Source organism: Rhinatrema bivittatum, chromosome 4 (genome assembly GCF_901001135.1).
Source record: "Rhinatrema bivittatum chromosome 4, aRhiBiv1.1, whole genome shotgun sequence".
Taxonomy (NCBI): domain Eukaryota; kingdom Metazoa; phylum Chordata; class Amphibia; order Gymnophiona; family Rhinatrematidae; genus Rhinatrema; species Rhinatrema bivittatum.
This window is the reverse complement of record NC_042618.1, coordinates 99,015,822-99,035,891: the sequence shown is the minus strand read 5'-3', so window position 1 is coordinate 99,035,891 and position 20,070 is coordinate 99,015,822. Positions and strand designations below refer to the sequence as shown.

Below are 20,070 nucleotides of genomic sequence, written 5' to 3'. Positions count from 1 at the left end.
GATGAATTTTCTAATTCCTATGAAAAGTTCAATTAGATTTTACCTGCTAATTGGCTTTTCTGGAGTCCTGACAGACTAGTAACCTGTGGGATTCCCCCTCCCACCAGCAGATGGGGGCAGAGTATGAAATTTTCCTCTCTGATGTCACTATCATAAAGGCTGGCCCAGCAGAGGGGAAGTCAGTAGTCTTTTGCCAAAGCATGGCTTGTTGCTTGTATTATTATATCCCCCTTTTTTTTTTTTTTTTTAAATTCAAGGAGACTTAGCTAGTTACCTGGCCTGTTTGTTTGTCTTGTCCTTGCCAGGGTAGCACTTTCCCTGGTATTATAGGACCCTGATTCCCTACTTTCAGGCCGATACAGTACAGTGCGGTGGAGCGCACTGTTAACCCGCGATTGGACGCATGTTTTCGACGCGCTAGCTTTACCCCTTATGCAGTAAGGGGCAATAGCGCACAGGAGACACAAAATGGGACACAAAATGGGAAAAAAGCCTCATTAAATCAGGGCCTTTATTTCTTATGCTTTTACAAATGTTTGTAATAAAGAGCAAGTAACATATTAGGGCAACACTCTCCCTTGTCCCTATATTTATATTCTGCTTTGTGGAGATCACCCGTCTATATAGATATAGATGCCACACATTTCACTGTTTCCATTCAGCATACAGCTAGACCTTCCATGTTGAGATTTATCCCTTTATGTACCAGAGTTCCCTCTGCCTACATCAGGCTGTGTGTCTACCAAAAGGGTTGTACAACAGCTTTCATCTGGCTATGAATAATGTCCATCAATGTTAGATAGACTTGTTCCTACAAGACACCTGTTGACCTGTTCTCTGGCTGAGCTCAACCTAATCAGTAGTTGCAAACTCAGCTGTAGACATTTTCTCAAAGTCTTCAAGATTCTTACACTATGTTCCAGTCAGTGAGTGCTACTACAGGAGTTGCTCTTACTTCCCACAGCATTGCACCTAGTATCTATACAAAAGAACTCAGAAGTACAAGATTATGAATGCAGAATGCTGGAGTCATGCACACAGCATCCACTATCTGTTCCTCTACTCCTGAGCACTGTAATCTTGCCTTGAGGGAGTCAATTGGACCGTTAATGATCGAGGGATTAAAGGGGCACTTAGAGAAGTTAAGGCCATCGCAGAAAGATTAAATGATTTCTTTTCTTCGGTATTTACTGAAGAGGATGTTGGGGAGGTACCCGTACTGGAGAAGGTTTTCATGGGTAATGATTCAGATGGACTGAACCAAATCACGGTGAACCTAGAAGATGTGGTAGACCTGATTGACAAACTGAAGAGTAGTAAATCACCTGGACCAGATGGGTATACACCCCAGAGTTCTGAAGGAACTAAAAATGAAATTTCAGACCTATTAGTAAAAATTTGTGACCTGTCATTAAAATCATCCATTGTACCTGAAGACTGGAGGATAGCTAATGTAACCCCCATATTTAAAAAGGGCGCCAGGGGCGATCCGGAAACTACAGACCGGTTAGCCTGACTTCAGTGCCATAAAAAATAGTGGAAAGTATTCTAAACATCATAATCACAGAACATATACAAAGACATGATTTAATGGAACAAAGTCAGCATGGCTTTACCCAAGGCAAGTCTTGCTCTCACAAATCTGCTTCACTTTTTTTGAAGGAGTTAATAAACATGTGGATAAAGGTGAACCTGTAGATGTAGTATACTTGGATTTTCAGAAGGCATTTGACAAAGTTCCTCATGAGAGGCTTCTAGGAAAAGTAAAAAATCATGGGATAGGTGGCGATGTCCTTTCATGGATTACAAACTGGCTAAAAGACAGGAAACAGAGAGTAGGATTAAATGGACAATTTTCTCAGTGGAAGGGTGTGGGCAGTGGAGTGCCTCAGGGATCTGTATTGGGACCCGTACTTTTCAATATAATTATAAATGATCTGGAAAGAAATACGACAAGTGAGGTAATCAAATTTGCAGATGATACAAAATTGTTCAGAGTAGTTAAATCACAAGCAGATTGTGATAAATTGCAGGAAGACCTTGTGAGGCTGGAAAATTGGGCATCAAAATGGCAGATGAAATTTAATGTGGATAAGTGCAAGGTGATGCATATAGGGAAAAATAACCCATGCTATAGTTACACAATGTTAGGTTTCATACTAGGTGCTACTATCCAAGAAAGATCTAGGCATCATAGTGGATAACACATTGAAATCGTCGGTTCAGTGTGCTGCAGCAGTCAAAAAAGCAAACAGAATGTTGGGAATTATTAGAAAGGGAATGGTGAATAAAACTGAAAATGTCATAATGCCTCTGTATCGCTCCATGGTGAAACCGCACCTTGAATACTGTGTACAATTCTGGTCGCCGCATCTCAAAAAAGATATAATTGCGATGGAGAAGGTACAGAGAAGGGCGACCAAAATGATAAAGGGAATGGAACAGCTCCCCTCTGAGGAAAGACTAAAGAGGTTAGGACTTTTCAGCCTGGAGAAGAGACGGCTGAGGGGGGATATGATAGAGGTGTTTAAAATCATGAGAGGTCTAGAACGGGTAGATGTGAATCTGTTTTTTACTCTTTCGGATAATAGAAAAACTAGGGGGCACTCCATGAAGTTAGCATGTGGCACATTTAAAACTAATCGGAGAAAGTTCTTTTTTACTCAACTCACAATTAAACTCTGGAATTTGTTGCCAGAAGATGTGGTTAGTGCAGTTAATATAGCTGTGTTTAAAAAAGGATTGGATAAGTTCTTGGAGAAGAAGTACATTACCTGCTATTAAGTTGACTTAGATAATAACCACTGCTATTACTAGCAACGGTAACATGGAATAGACTTAGTTTTTGGGTACTTGCCAGGTTCTTATGGCCTGGATTGGCCACTGTTGGAAACAGGATGCTGGGCTTGATGGACCCTTGGTCTGACCCAGTATGGCATGTTCTTAGAATCTGAGCATATAGCACCAGAGACACAGGCCCAGTCGTCTCTGATATTTTGACCAATATGAAATTTTTATGGCCAATTTTTACCCATTTACTGTCAGTAAATTTACTGATAGTGGGAAACCCTAGTACAACAGGAATTAAATTTATATCTGAACAACAAAAAAAAAGGTGGGTGTCGACCATCTTAACCAAAACTATTAGCTACCACCTGAATCATCTAAAAATACTGCTTTCTGATAATACTGCTTCTTTAAATCCCGCCACCTGAACTGTAGTGTATACACATAAGCTCCTTTTACTACTTTAATATGGCCCGGATCTCCCAGTTTGTTTTCTTGTAGCTTACCTGAAGTTGCTTTGCAGTCAGATCTTTTGTTCCTCGGAAAACATAGCTTTTGGAGATTCCTTCACAGCCAAGCTCATGGACCTGCACCATTCTCCCAAAGGTGATAAGACCAACCAAAGCAGTTGGTGGTAAAAGACTTAGCGACATCTGCATAGATTCCTTCAGGGCCTGTAAATCTTCATCTTCCATGCATGTGTCCACAACATACAAAAATATTAATGGCATCTGGGGCCCACGCTATAGAAAATAGACAGGAGGAAAATGAAGACTAAAGCACAGTGGTTCCTAAATCTGTCCTCAAGGACTCCCAAGCCAGTTGAGTTTTCAGGATATCCACAGTGAGCATGCACGAAATGGATTTGCATATAATTAAAGCAGTAATATATAAAATGCAAATTCACTGAATATCCTGAAAACCTGAATGGCTTGGGGGACCCTGAGGGCAGGTTTGAGAATCACTGCTACAAAAAGTTTTAATCAAATACAATTCAGTTGTAGATAACTTTAAAAAAATTTTCTCTCTCCAGTTAATCATCCTAAGCAAGACCTCTGACCTAATATAGTACTTCTAGATCCTGCTAGGATAGAATATTTAGTCTCTCATTTCTGAGCACTTAACCCAGAGAAGCACATCCATCAATAAACAGAATACATGAACTTTAGATGCAGCTAGCTCAGGCCTTTTAGGCTATTATATTTTGAGCATCTTTTATTGTGTAATTACAATGCATTCAGAAAGTATTCAGACCTCTTCACTTTTTCCACATTTCGTTACACTAGTGTCTTATTCTAAAATGGATAGTATGCATTTTTTCCCTCCTTAATCTACACACAATACCCCATAATGGGAAAGAAAAATCAGGTTTGTAGAAATTTTTGCAATTAAAAAAAACCTGAAAAATATCACATTTACATAAGTATTGAGACTCTGTGCTAAGACACTCAAAGTTGAGCTCAGGTGCATCTGGTTTCCATTGATCATCCTTGAGATGTTTCTCCAACCTGACTGGAGTCCACCTGTAGTAAATTCAATTGATTGGACATGATTTGGAAAGGAACACACCTGCCTGTATAAGGTCCCACAGTTGACAGTGCACATCAGAGCAAAACCAAAGCCATGAAGTAAAAAAAAAAACAAAGCCATGAAGTCAAACGCCATGAAGTCAAAGTGTCTGTAGACCTCCAGGACAGGATTATGTCGAGGCACAGATCTGGGGAAGGGTACAAAAAAAAACTGTTGCAACCTTGAAGGTCCCAAAGAATACAATGGCCTCCATCACTCTTAAATGTAAGAAGTTCGGAACCACCAGGCCTCTTCCTAAAGCTGGCCGCTCACTGGCCCAAACTGAGCAATTGAGGGAGAAAGGCCTTTGTCAGGGAGGTGACCATGAACCCAATGGTCACTCTGACAGAGCTCCAGAGTCCAGCTGTGGAGATGGGAGAACCTTCCAGAAGGACAGCCATCTCTGCAGCACTCAATCAGGCCTTTATGTTAGAGTGGCTAGAAAGAAGCCACTCCTCAGTAAAAGGCACATGACAGCCTGCTTGGAGTTTGCCAAAAGGCATTTAAAAGACTCTCAGATGACAAGAAACAAGATTCTCTGGTCTGACAAAACCAAGATTGAACTCTTTAGCCTGAATGCCAAGCGTCATGTCTGGAGGAAAACAGGCACCACTCATCACCTAGCAAATACTATCCCTACAGTGAAGCATCATGATGTAGGGATTTTTTCAGCTGCAGGAACTGGGAGACTAGTCAGAATCAAGGTAAAGGATGAATGGAGCAAAGTACAGAGAGATTCTTGATGAAAACCTGCTCCACAGCACTTTGGATCTCAAACTGGGGCACCGATTCACCTTCCAACAGGACAACAACCCTAAGCACACATTCAAGACAATGCAGGAATGGCTTCATCACAAGTCTGTGAATGAGTGGCCCAGCCAGAGCGTGGACTTGAACCCGATTGAACATATCGGAGAGACCTGGAAATATTAGTGCATTGACACTCCCCAACGAACCTGACAAGCTTGAGAGGATCTGCAGCGAAGAATGTGATAAATTCCCCAAATCCAGGTGTGTCGAGATTGTAGAATCATACCCAAGAAGACTTGAGAATGTAATTGCTGCAAAAGATGCCTGAACAAAGTACTGAGTAAATTGTCTGAATACTTATATAAATGATATTTTAGTGTTTTTTAATTAAATTTGCACAAATTTCTACAAACCTGAATTTGCTTTGTCATTATGGGGTACTTCATGTAGATCAATGCATTCGGAAATTCAAAACAGGGGTTAAAACATGGCTCTTTAAAATGGTCTACCCTGATCCGGATCCTACGTAGTTCCCCTGCTCCCTTTACTCCTTCAGAGAAAGAGCCTTTGTCATTAATGTATTCATAGCCTTCTCCTTTAGTCCCTTAATTATACTCTGTTTTGTCTCCCATTTCTCTTCTCCTCCTTATTTACCCCCCATTTCTACCCCTTTCCCCCTTCCTTATACCCCACCTTTTTCCCTATAGTAACCCTTTTATACCCCTTTTATTCCCCCCCCCCACTGTCTTTTAAACATTACTTTTCCTTATAGCAACCCTGCTCATCTATATATAGTTGCCTATCTGAACGCAAAATTTGTAATGTCATATATAGTGTCTCCTGTATGTACTAGTTAAAGATAATGTATACTATTGTATATAATACTTTTTGGAGTATAATTTATATAAGTTTTTCCACAGTGTATAAGGTTATACACAGTCCCTTACTGAGTGTATAATTTGCAATGCTACTTATGGTCTTCTGTTGTTTTCCATCAGGTACCGTTCCTTTTCTCCTCTTCCTGTTTTTCCCTCCCTTCTCTTGCCCCTTCTCTCTTCCTATCTGCTCCCTCTCCCCCCACCCTGGTTTTCTGTAATTTCCTCCTTCAGTTATATTGTAAACCAGCATGATGTACCCACGAATGTTGATATATAAAAGCTAATAAATTAAATAAATAAATAAATAAAATAAATAAATAGATTGTGGGAAAACATGCATATTACCCATTTTCGAATAAAGCTGTAATATAACAATGCATATAATCCATTTTAGAATAAGGCTAGAATGTAACAAAATGTGGATGGTTTTCAAGGGTGATGATTCACATGAACTGACCCAAATCACGGTGAACATGGAAGAGACTGACAAACTTAGTCCTGGGGGATTTCTGTGCTACTGCGGAGATCAGAATTCCCCCCGCCCCCCGCGCAGAATTGCCAAATTCTGTGCAGAAAATAGCAGAGGAGACCCCGGCATGCTGCAAACGGAGCGCGTCCTGCGTGTGCCGCGGGACGTGCTCCATTCAAGGTGAAGATGAAGGCCCCGGCGCACTGCTCTCGGCGAAGATGGAAGGCCCCCTGTGTGAAAACTATTATAAAGAATAAAATCACAGAACATATACATAGACATGATTTAATGGGACACAGCCAGCATGGATTTACTACTTTTTTTTGAAGAGGTTAATAAACATGTGGATAAAGGTGAACCCATAGATGTAGTCTTTTTGGATTTTCAAAAGGCTTTTGACAGTCTCTCATGAGAGAAAACAAAAGTCATGGGATAGGAGATGTCCTTTTGTGGTCTGCAAACTGGTTAAAAGACAGGAAACGGAGAGTAGGATTAAATGATCTCTTTTCACAGTGGAAAAAGGTAAACAGTGGAGTGCCTCAGGGATCTGTACATGGACCAGTGCTTTTTAATATAATTATAAATGATCTAGAAAGAGGTACTACAAGTGAGGTGATTAGATTTGTAGATGACACAAAATTATTCAGAGTAGTTAAATCACAAGCGGATTGTGATAAATTGCGAGACTAGACGATTGGGCTTCCATATGGCCGATGAAATATGTGGATTCATGCAAAGTGATGTATATAGGGAAAAAATAACCCATGCTGTAGATCAAGAGTGGGCAAACTTTTTTTTTTAAATAAAAAAAAAAAAGAGGACCACAGAGACCATGTGACATGTTCCGGCTCAGCTCCCGGTCCCCTCCTCCTATCTGTGGTGTTAAATTTAGTTTATATTATACTTTTTTGGCCTCTGACCATAAAATATCGTATTGGAGTACCTGCCCATCAGAAACAGCTCCATCCTTTTGCTAGATTTATGGCTTCAAAGCTGCAGCAAAAAGAATAAGAAAAGAATAGTGGCGAGTTCTAAAATGGTGGCTTCATCGAGTGCGCCGCCTTCTCCGCCCGATATCAGCTTGAAGGATGTGATGTAGCAGCAATAGTTGTTACTGCTTTGGACGTTAAATATGAAAAAAAATGTATGATAAATCTGACAAAATATTTACATTATTTGCTGATTCCACAAAGCATATTCAGAATGTCAAATCGCGGGTCTCCGACTTAAATGATCAGGAGCCCAAATTAGAGGCGTAGATTGTGGCACTAAAATAGATTGCAAGCAGCAAGCTAGTAAATTGGACGATCTGGAAAATAGGTCCTGTCAAGGAAATCTCAGATTTATTGGCCTGCCAGAAAATATTCGGGACAACGAAATTGCGGGAGTGTTAGAAGAATGGCTTCCGCGAGCACTTCAGCTAGCATGCATGGCGTTCTTCATATTGAGAGGGTTCACCGCTTAGGTGCTTGGTATGGGCAGTAATCTAGACCCTGTCCAGTGACTGCTAACTATTAAATTCGGCTCTATAATATGGACATATTACAGGCTTATCAGAAAAACAGGAATGTGGTAGGTATATCATGGGGAACCAATTTTAAATTTTCCCAGACTATTCTGCAGTGGTGGCGGCCCAAAGAAAAGCTTTCGCGTCAATTTGTGCCTGCTTAGCAGAGAAGAAGATTACATTTTCGCTGAGGTTCCCGGCAAAATTAAGGATTACAAAGGACAACATAGTGTCTGTCTATGACATGGTGGATGGAGCTACAGCTTTTCTGAATTCTTTGCAACCGGATGGGAATAATTGAGAACATTCAATCTGGGCTTCTTTATGGAAATACAGGGTGAGACGTTGCTAGCCTTGAGCGAGAATACTGTTGTCTGATGGAGTGACAATGTTTGAGTTACGCTGCTCTCTGGTTTTTGTTCATCTTTATGTCAGGACTATTGTGAATTTTGGATGTTTGGAGCTATTTTTCTTGGAATTACAAAGGAGATTTGGGAAGAAGCATAAGAAAGGGAAGGGAACCTTTGCAGAGATCAATTCAACACAAGAAAGTTAGGCTCTTATTTGTGTGATAAGAACTACAGTGAAGCACATATGCACGGGACGTTGGTGCTCGGCTTAGAAGAGCTTGGACTTATAGATGATGAAGAAAGACAACGGAAGGACAGACTGGAGCCGAGATTCTTATTGCATGGATATCTGATGGCAGCAGTGTGGAAAGACATTGGGGGGTTTTTTCCTCTCTTTCTGTGCATGTTGATGAGAGGAGATGATCTTACACATAGATGATGGTCTTTTGACACTATGTATAGGAGTTTTCGAAGGAAAGGTTGGGGAGGTACAGTTCAAGGGGTGAGTGGTAGGATATAAGGGTTGGATAAAGGGGTCTTGAGCATTGGGAAGGAACTACCGGAAAAAGAGTTCGGATAGAGGAGGGAGGGAGGAATGCAATGAGGGTAAGAATCATCTGAGCTTCTTTCAAAAGGGTGTGTCTGATCTTAAAATTTGAGAGACATAGTTCAGAGTTTAGGATGGGAAACTTGGACGGAATGGTGGGGAAATTAAGTGTGGAGCCCCAAGGAACAAAAATGTGAAAGGATAAGATAATGGCTCATACCTCCATTAGATATGCTTCATGGAATGTATCTGGAATAGGCTCAGTTTATAAGCATTACAAAATCTTACAAGCACTGCAGTACCAGGTGTACATAGAATTTTTACAGGAAACTCATTTGAATGAAATCGAACATAAGAAGCTGCGTCAGATGTGGGTAGAGGAAGTATACTCATCTCAATCTGCTAATAAAACAGGGGGTGTAGCCATTTTGATAGGGAAGCACGTCCTCTTCCAACCTCAGTGCGTGGTGATGGAACCAGAAGGACGATTTCAAATGGTAATTGGTGTTTTATTTGGTCAGTTGGTAACTGTTTGTAATATATATGTTCCTAACTCTTATACACATTTCTTTTTTATAAACTTCATTAAACTATTGGCAAGTGCTAGTCAGAGTCTGCTTATAATCGGAGGGGACTTTAATTGTGTATTGGACACCACTTTAGATCAGCATTTCTCAACCGGTGTATCAAGACACACCAGTGTGTCGCCAAGCCCTGGCAGGTGTGTCGCGTCTCCCGGTGTCCCACTGCCCCGTTGTACTTTCCTTCTCCCTTTTTCCAGCCCCCGCGGGCCAATTGGAAGCCTCCTTTCTTCCTACCCTCACTGCCCAATGGGAAGCCTCTTTCATTCTGCCTGCCCCTGCGCAGGCCAATTGGAAGCCTCCTCCCTTCTACCTGCCAGTGGGAGTAGGAAGAAGGGAGGAAACCTTTGATTGGCCGGTGAGGCAGCCATCGCAGAGCCCGGGGGTGGGGTGGGAGGAATAGCCGTGTTGAACCCCGATGAAGCAAGGCCGCCATGGGAGCCCATCCCCGTGGCGGTAAAGAGAAAAACCCGACCCAGCATCCCCGTGGCGGCAAAGAGGAAACCCGACTCCGACCAAGGCCACCACAGGAGCCCATCCCTGTGGTGGCGAAAAAAGAAGACCCGCCAGAGTAAAGCCACGGCGGAACTAGAGCCCATCCCTGCAGTGAAGGAAGAAGTTTTTGGTGAGAGCTTGTGTGTCTGTGTGTGAATGAGTGCCTGGGTGAGAGTTTGTATGAATGGGTGAGAGCATTTGTGTGTGATTGAGAGCTTGCATATAAGACAGCATGAGTGTGATTGAGAGAGAGAGAGACTGGTCAGGGAGATTACTGGTGTGAGTGTGTGTCTGGTTGTGGGTGCTAAGGAAGAGGACTGTGAGGACAGAGCTTCAGCAGCCCTTGCTGCTTCTGGTGAGTGCTATTAGCCTAGAAGGGAAAGGAATAGGAGAGTTGCTGGAGAGGGTAAGTAAAGGTGGCTTTTTAAATGTATTTTTCTTGATTGACTGCCATTTTAATTATTGGGTATTATGTGATGTCTGCTGTTTTGAAATATTTTATTCATATATGGACATGTTTTAATAATTTTTTATGAGTTTTTAATTGTTGGATATTATTCTGTTCAGCAGCTGTTTTGTAACATTTTTAGTATAGCTTTACAATTATTTCTATGTGGGGCTCTATAGCAGCTTAGCTTATTCTGTTTTCCCAATAGGAAATGTATTAGTGTTTAGGACCTGGTTTGATAGTTGTATTTCTTAGATAGGGTTGTTATTGGTTCAGTGTGTTCCATAATACATACAGGTGTAACTTTGGGCGGGTTAGTTTGTGTGCATTATTGAAAATCCTGAGAGTCTGTTAAGTGCTATATTTCTCTTTCCATTTCTCCAGGTTCGCACTGCATGCAGAGTGGCTTTTTTGGTTTTCCATTCCAGTTTCTGTCTCCATATTTATAATTTGTGGGTTTTTCTGTACTTGGTGAAGGTGAGTTCTGGGTGTGTGACCGAGGTGAGGTATTTTACTAGCATGTAGGCATTTGTATCAATCTTATTTGTTATGTTTTCTCAATAGGATATGCATTAGTGGTAAATTACTGTCTTTTCATAAGGAAGGCTATTGTGCCTGGTAGTAAAGGGAGTTTGTTTTGCTTTTACTGAGATGTCATCAGAACCAGAATATCTTTTTTGTATGGAGAGTTGTACAGGGTAATGCTCTAGATCTGCTCTGCATTCATTACTGGGGGATGAGTGGATTCCTGTGGATGCAGAGTGCATGTTTACATTTAGCCCTGTAATGGTCACATGTTCAGTGTGTCACGCATGTGAGAACCATCTGTCAGGTGTGTCACGGCCAAAAAAAGGTTGAGAACCATTGCTTTAGATAGATCTTCAGATAAAGGTTTCTTAGAGGATCATAGAACTAAAGGAGTCTCCTATGTTTGCCATAATTTGGATTTAATTGATAGATGGAGAACACTATCCCCAATGGTTAGAGAGTGTACACACCTTTCTAGGGCATGTGGCACATTTTCCCATCTAGACTATTTACTTATTTGTAGTCAATATTTCTCCAGATTGGTAAAAGTAGAGATGGGACAGATTTGAGATTTCAGACCATACCATGGTCTAGATGGATATAGAGGGCTTCCAGCCCTGAAATCTAGTGGAAATTCTCAAGGTATCTATAGAGAGACAAAAATGTTTATACCTATTTGTTCAATAAATGGGATGAGTATTCAGAGTTTAATGCTGCTCACCCAAGCTTTTTAGAACTTCAGACTATACTTAATTCTTTATTACATAAGCGGGCACAAAAAAGGAAAATTAGTTCTTACCTGTTAATTTTTGTTCCTGTAGTACCACAGATCAGTCCAGACTGTGGGTTGAGCCTCCTTTCCAGCAGGTGGAGACAGACTAAAACTGAAAGGATATCCTATATGAGAACAGAGCCTATCCTGTAACCCTTCAGTATAACCATTGTCAAAGCAGAAAACAATAAAACCAGAACAGGATCAAGCAAGTAACCATAAAGCTCAATGGAGCAACTGTAGAACAATGTAATAAACATGGTATAGCTATACGCTCTTGCGTATACTTGGTACTAAAAATGACCAAGGCTTCCGGTGTAATTGCTCAGTATTCTTGCACAAAAATGGAGAATCAGAATCTGCAAGAAACCAGCTTCGAGAGGACATAAGAAAGACAGACAGGGAAGGGCGTCTGGACTGATCCGTGGTACTACAGGAATGAAAATTAACAGGTAAGAACTAATTTTCCTTTCCCTGTACATACCCAGATCAGTCCAGACTGTGGGATGTACCAAAGCTTCCCTAAACTGGGTGGGACCGCGACAGTTCTGCTCGAAGCACTTGCCACCCAAAGGAACCAAAAACCGGAGCTTGCACATCCAGACAGTAGTGACGAGCAAATGTATGCAAGGACGTCCATGTGGCGGCCCTGCAAATTTACTGTGGAGAAACCGATTGACTCTACGCCCAGGAAGTAGCTTGAGAGCATAGTGAATGAGCTTTGAGGCCCTCGGGGACCGGTCGACCTTGGCAAAGATAGGCCGAGGAGATCGCCTCCTTCAACCACTGCACAATGGTGGTCTTAGAAGCCGGCTTACCCCGATTGGGTCCACTCCAGAGGATGAAGAGATGGTCCGAAACCCGAAAATCATTGGTAACCTGGCAGTAGCGAAGCAGAACTCGTTTTGACATCTAGCCGACTGAGATCGCCCCCAGTCGTACCCGCAATTTCATCTGGGGAAAACGCAGGGAATTCTACCGATTGGTTGACATGGAAGTTGGAGACAAGCTTGGGCAAGAAAGAAGGGACAGTCTTGAGAGAAACCTCGGAATCAGAAAAGCGCAAGAAGGGCTCCCGACAGGACAATGCTTGAATCTCGGAGATCCGCTGAACGGAGGAGATAGAGACCAGAAAAACAGTCTTTAGCGTAAGGTCTTTTAGCATAGTGCGACGCAGGGGTTCGAACGGAGCCGCACAGAGGGCCCGGAGGACCAGGTTAAGACTCCACGACGGGCAAGTGGCACGAGAAGGGGGGCGGAGATGTTTAACACCCCTCAAAAACCGAATCACGTCCGGATGGCCCACTAGGGAATGACCTTCCACCTGACCCAAGAGAGAGCCGAGAGCGAAGACTTGCACGCGCAGAGAACTGAAGGAGAGGCCCTTGGAAAGACCCTTCTGAAGAAAAGAAAGAACCAAAGAGACCAGGGCGGAGCGCACTGGGACGCTGGATTCCGCACAGACTCAAAAACCTTCTAGATACGCACGTAAGCCAGGGAAATAGACTGTTTCCGGGCCCGCAGCAAGGTGGAGATGACCTCCTCCTCATAGCCCCTACGCCCCAGGCGTTACCGTTCAAAAGCCAGGCTGCTAGACAGAAGCGATCAGCCTGGTCGAAAAATACAGGCCCCTGTCAAAGTAGATGGGGGAGATGACAGAGTCGGAGAGGTCCATCCGTCAACAGACTGACGAGATCTGCGAACCACGGCCTTCGAGGTCATTCGGGTGCAACCAGAATCACAGGACCCCGTTGGAGCTCTATTCTTCTGAGAACCTTCCCCACCAGGGGCCACAGGGGGGAACACATACAGAAGGACATCCGCCGGCCACGGGAGAGCCAGAGCATCCATGCCCTCCGAGCCGTGCTCCCTCCAGCGGCTGAGGAACCAATTTGCCTTCGTGTTGCGCAATGTCGCCATGAGGTCCAGGTGGGGGGGGGGGGGGGGGGGGGGAGGCGGCCCCCACCTGTCCACTATCAGAGCCATGGCCGTGTCGAGAGCTCCCACTCCCCCGGATCGAGCGATTGACGGCTGAGGAAATCGGCTTGAACATTCTCCTTGCCCGCAATGTGGGAGACTGCCAGACACTGCAGATGCCGTTCCGCCCAGGTGAAGAGACGGCTGGCTTCTAGGGCCAGAGGACTGCGGGTGCCCCCTTGGCGATTTATGTAAGCCACGGTGGTAGAGTTGTCGGACAAGACTCGTACCGCTTTTCCGTAAATTAAGGGGAGAAACTCCTGAAGGGCCAGGCGTACCGCCAGGGTCATAAGAACATAAGAAATTGCCATGCTGGATAAGACCAAGGGTCCATCAAGCCCAGCATCCTGTTTCCAACAGAGGCCAAAACCAGGCCACAAGAACCTGGCAATTACCCAAACACTAAGAACCCATGCTACTGATGCAATTAATAGCAGTGGCTATTCCCTAAGTAAACTTGATTAATAGCCATTAATGGACTTCTCCTCCAAGAACTTATCCAAACCTTTTTTGAACCCAGCTACACTAACTGCACTAACCATATCCTCTGGCAACAAATTCCAGAGCTTTATTGTGCATTGAGTGAAAAAGAATTTTCTCCAATTAGTCTTAAATGTGCTACTTGCTAACTTCATGGAATGCCCCCTAGTCCTTCTATTATTCGAAAGTGTAAATAACCGAGTCACATCTACTCGTTCAAGACCTCTCATGATCTTAAAGACCTCTATCATATCCCCCCTCAGCCGTCTCTTCTCCAAGCTGAACAGCCCTAACCTCTTCAGCCTTTCTTCATAGGGGAGCTGTTCCATCCCCTTTATCATTTTGGTTGCCCTTCTCTGTACCTTCTCCATCGCAACTATATCTTTTTTGAGATGCGGTGACCAGAATTGTACACAGTATTCAAGGTGCGATCTCACCATGGAGCGAATCAGAGGCATTATGACATTTTCCGTTCTATTAACCATTCCCTTCCTAATAATTCTTAACATTCTATTTGCTCTTTTGACTGCTGCAGCACACTGAGCTGACGATTTTAAAGTATGATGCCTAGATCTTTTTCTGGGTGGTAGCTCCTAATATGGAACCTAACATCGTGTAACTACAGCAAGGGTTATTTTTTCCTATATGCAATACCTTGCACTTGTCCACATTAAATTTCATCTGCCATTTGGATGCCCAATCTTCCAGTCTTGCAAGGTCCTCCTGTAATGTATCACGGTCTGCTTGTGATTTAACTACCCTGAATAATTTTGTATCATCCGCAAATTTGATAACCTCACTCGTCGTATTCCTTTCCAGATCATTTATATATATACTGAAAAGCACCGGTCCAAGTACAGATCCCTGAGGCACTCCACTGTTTACCCTTTTCCACTGAGAAAATTGACCATTTAATCCTACTCTCTGTTTCCTGTCTTTTAACCAGTTTGTAATCCACGAAAGGACATCGCCTCCTATCCCATGACTTTTTAGTTTTCGAAGAAGCCTCTCATGAGGGACTTTGTCAAACGCCTTCTGAAAATCCAAATACACTACATCTACCGGTTCACCTTTATCCACATGTTTATTAACCCCTTCAAAAAAATGAAGCAGATGTTAGGCAAGACTTCCCTTGGCTAAATCCATGTTGACTGTGTCCCATTAAATCATGTCTTTCTATATGCTCTACGATTTTGATCTTGAGAATAGTTTCCACTATTTTTCCTGGCACTGAAGTCAGGCTCACTGGTCTATAGTTACCTGGATCGCCCCTGGAGCCTTTTTTAAATATTGGGGTTACATTGGCCACCCTCCAGTCTTCAAGTACAATGGATGATTTTAATGATAGGTTACAAATTCTAACTAATAGATCAGAAATTTCATTTTTTAGTTCCTTCAGAACCCTAGGATGCATACCATCTGGTCCAGGTGATTGCTACTCTTTAGTTTGTCAATCTGGCCTACTACATCTTCCAGGTTCACAGTGATTTTGTTCAGTTCGTCTGACTCATCACCCCTGAAAACCATCTCCGGAACTGGTATCTCCCCAACTTCCTCATTAGTCTCCAACCAATTGATGTGCCAGCGAGACTGAGTTGTCGACCAGGTCCCCTGGGTGGACTGGGAGAGACAAACCGCATCCCAGCCCGACAGACTGGCATCCGTGGTTACTATCGTCCACTGTGGAGCTTGAAGAGGCATTCCCTGAAGGAGATGAGGGAGCGATAGCCACCACTGCAAGTCGGCGATTGTAGAGTCCAAGAACGGAAGGACCATGTGAAACTGTTCCGACACCGGCTGCCAACAGGATAGCAAAGCTTTCTGTAACGGACGCATATGAGCAAAAGCCCAGGGGACGAGGTCGATGGTAGACGCCATGGATCCCAAAACTGCAGGTAGTCTTAGGCCATCGGGGAAGGCAGCGCAATCAGATTCCGAATCTGCTTGATCAGCTTGAGAGCGCGCGCACGAGGTAAGAAGACCTTGGCTACTCGGGTGTCAAAGTGGGCTCCCAGGAACTCTAAGTCCTGGGAGGGCTAAAGGTTGCTCTTGGAGAAGTTCACTATCCACCCGAGAGACGCGAGGAAAGAACACGCGATCCACCGCCTGTTGGCAAGAGGCCGCCGACTTGGCCCTGATGAGCCAGTCGTCCAGGTAGGGATGAACAAGGATTCCCTCCTGGCGAAGAGCCGCCGCGAACACCACCATGAATTTGGTGAAGGTGCGAGGCGCTGTCGCGAGACCGAAAGGAAGCACCCGAAACTGGAAGTCCTGGTTGAGAACGTGGAAGTGAAGATACTTCTGGTAGTCACAGTGAATCGGAATATGGAAGTATGCCTCTGCAAGATCGAGTGAAGCGAGGAACTCTCTGGGGCGAACCGCTGCGATGACCGCTCGCAGGGTTTCCATGCAGAAATGGGGAATTTTGAGGGCCCGGTTGACCCTCTTGAGGTCCAGGATCGGGCGATAAGACCCATCCTTCTTGGGAATGACAAAGTAAATAGAATACCGGCCGGCGCCAAGCTCCCTCTCCGGGACCGGGACTACCGCACCCAGATCCAGGAGTCTGGCGAGGGTTTGTTCCACCGCGTCCCTCTTGGACCGCCCGTATGGAGAGACGAGAAAAAGATCTGGAAGGTCGCGAACAATTTTGAAGGCGGCTGCCTAGAGAGGGGACCGAGGAATGAGTCAGCTGAACTTCATTGTGTGGCAGGCTTGGGGGTGGAGCGCGTGGGCTGGCCCTTGCAAAAGGGCTGCCACCCACGAAAGGGCTGCGACCAAGACTGGGATCGGGAAGAATAACCCCTTGAAGGACCACCCCGTCCGCGTGGGGTATAGCGACACTGGCCCCGGAAGCGAGGACGAGAAGGTGTGTAGGAACGGGATGATTTAGGATGGTCCTCTGGAAGCTTATGGATCTTATTGTCCCCTAAGGCATCCATAGGTTTCTCAAGGTCCTCACCAAAGAGCAGCTTACCTTTGAAAGGCAACGTGCCTAACCGGGCTTTGGAGGACTGGTTGGCCGATCAATTGCATAGCCAGAGGAGTCTTCTGGCGGACATCGCCGAAGCCATCGCCTTCGCCTGAACATGAATAAGATCGTACAGCGCATCTGCCATGTAAGCGATGACGGCTTCCAGATGCTCAGCCTGCTCCGCTTCTGCCGACGGGAGGCCTTGGGCGCCGAGTAATTGTTGAACCCACCTGAGGCCTGCCCGCAGCATGAGACTGCTGCAGCAAGTCACCCGGACTCCGAGAGCCAGGACTTCGAAGCTGCGTTTCATATGAGCCTCAAGCTTACGGTCCTGTCCGTCCTTCAGTGCCGTCGATCCCTCTACCGGGATCGTGGTATGCTTTGTGACCGCCGAAACGTAGGAGACCACGGAGGGATTTTTTAAATTTTCCAAGCATTCCTCTGGAAGGGGATAAAGTTTGTCCATGGCACGCCCCACCCGGAGTGCCGCCTCGGGAGCCTCCCATTCCCGTAGGAGCAACAGCTTGTGCATGGGATGGAAGGGAAAAGCGGTAGCCGGAGCCCTGAGTCCCGCCAGGACTCAGGTTCATGTCCTTGGGCAAGGAGGCCATCAGGTTATCCATAGTGGGCCCCTCCAACCTCAATTCCTGGAGGACAAAGGGGAGGAGGGGCTCCAACTCCTCCTTGCGGAACATACGGACGACTCTGGGGTCATCCCCCTGCAGGGGAAGGGTACCCTCTGTATCCGGGCTAGCGGCGGGATCCGGAAGCACGGGGTCAGGGCGGGGGAGCACCCCCGGGACCACCCGCACCGGCCCCTGGGGCTCTGCATCCGGGTTAGCAGTCAACGGCGCGGAGCGAGGAATTTTCGGCGGGGGCCCTTCCTCCTCCTCCTGCAGGCTAGCTAAATAGGATTTGTGCAGGAGGACAAATTCTGGGGAAAAATGGGCCCTGGACTTCCCGGGAGGGGGAGGGGGGGGGCATCTCTGAAAAAAAAAAAAAAATCGGCCCCCCAGCCCCAGGCAGCTCCGAAAACGGAGCCGCTGAAAAATCCAAAATGGCCGCAGTTCCCGGGCTTTGCCGACCCCGGAACGGCCTGGCCATGCCGAGGGGGATTCGATCCCCGGGCTAAATTTGCTTGCCCTGCCGAGGAGGGACCTTCCCCACCTGGCAGGCAAGCAGAGCAGAGGCCCTCTCGCGAAAATCGCGAAGAGGGTTGCCCACAAGAGAGGCAGGCTGCCTGCCGGGGCATAGGAGAGCCGCTCTGAAAAAAAAAATTGAGAGAAAAAAAGTTTTAGTGACAGCCAGCAGGCCCGGAGTGAAGCAGGAGGGAAACCTGCTGACTCCTGCCTTTCTGGCTGCCGGTTCAAGGCTTCTGGAGACCACAAAAAGAAAATATTTTTGGTCTACTGCTGTAATTAAGTTAGAGGTAGGGGAATACCTGTAACTTAAAATCAAAGTTAAATATAAAATGTATTTATTTATTTATTTTTTAAACTGAGCACAGAAGTCGGGTTCTAACCCTCTCGGCAGCCAGAGGAGGGGGAGACGAGACCTGGACTACCAGACTCGGTCCCCACACCTGGAAGCGGATATGGACTCAGGCTATGCAGCGCACAAGGGGCAAAGCCCCCCTGAGTCTGGCAAGAGCTAGGAGACGGCACCGTCTCCCACACAGAATAAAAAATAAACTTGTTCCTAGGAATTTTTTTTTTTTTTTTACAGAAAGAAGATTCCTAAAGAAGTACTTGCTTGATCCGAAAGAAGAGGCTGACTAGCCTAAAGCAGGGAACCGAAGGGTGAGCTACTACACCTGCTGGAGACAGACGAATACTAAAGGGTTACAGGATAGGCTCTGTCCTCATATAGGATATCCTTTCAGTTTTAGTCTGTCTCCACCTGCTGAAAAGGAGGCTCAACCCACAGTCTGGACTGATCCGGGTACGTACAGGGAAACTATGTTATACTATAAATCAAAATTTTACCAAATTGGTAATGTCTGGCAGAATGTTGGCCAATCTGACTCGGAAATGGGGTGGATCCAAATTTATTAATGCCTTGAAAGATAACTAAGGAAGGCTTACTAATTCCACTACTGATAGTTGTAATATTTTTAAGGCATTTTATAAGAGATTGTTTACGGCGATACCAGCAGATGCCACATTAGTTGAGGAATACCTAGCAACCACTAATTTATCTAAAGGATGTTTCGAATGCCCATATTCATTTAGAGGAAATGCAAAAGGGAATTAAGCAAGTAAAATTGCTAAAGGCTCTGGGCCCAGATGGATACTCTGGAGAGCTTTTTAAGAATTTGGGTGAGCGTATCTTGGTACCTCTGGGAGAAATGTACAGTGACTTGGTCGATAGAGGCTGCTTCCCATACTCACCGAATATGGCCTTTGTGACAGTATTACCCAAATCAGGCCATGAACCCACGGTAAATGAAGTCATATAGCCAATTTCCCTACTAAATTGCTGGCAAAGATCATGGTTGACAGATTGGCCCGATATCTACCAGATCTAACCGGTAGGAAGCAAGTGGGGTCTCTAACATGCTTCAATAGAAATTAGTCGTAACCAAAAACTACCTTCATTACTTTTAAGTTTTGACATGCAGAAAGTGTTCGACCAGGTGGACTGGCAATTATTTATTTTTACACTTCTGAGGGCAGTGGGCATACAGGGCTATTTCCTTAGTGATAAGTGAGCTCTAAAATAGACCAGTAGCCTCTATTTTAGCCAATGGGTCACAGTCTGAGGTACCTGAACTACAGAGGGGAACAAGGCAAGGATGTCTTCTATCCCATTTGTTGTTTGTTCTAGTTTTGCAGCCATTGTTAAAAAAAATTAAGGAAAAAAAAAAAGATGCTATAGAGGGTATACCTTTTAGGAATCACAATGAGATAGTTTTAAAGCTCTCAGCATTTGCAGACAATATCTTGGTGCACATATCAA

The 20,070-nt window shown here is 44.8% G+C and overlaps 1 protein-coding gene across 1 annotated transcript in view; it reads right to left on the bottom strand.

Moving 5' to 3' along the window:
• SEC23A (Sec23 homolog A, coat complex II component) overlaps positions 1-20,070 on the bottom strand; it is a 308,648-nt gene that overhangs the window by 262,031 nt on the left and 26,547 nt on the right. The window contains exon 5 of the mRNA XM_029598498.1: positions 3,294-3,530. Within this exon, the coding sequence (XP_029454358.1) occupies positions 3,294-3,530 (237 nt within the window). The remainder of the gene's footprint in view (positions 1-3,293; positions 3,531-20,070) is intronic.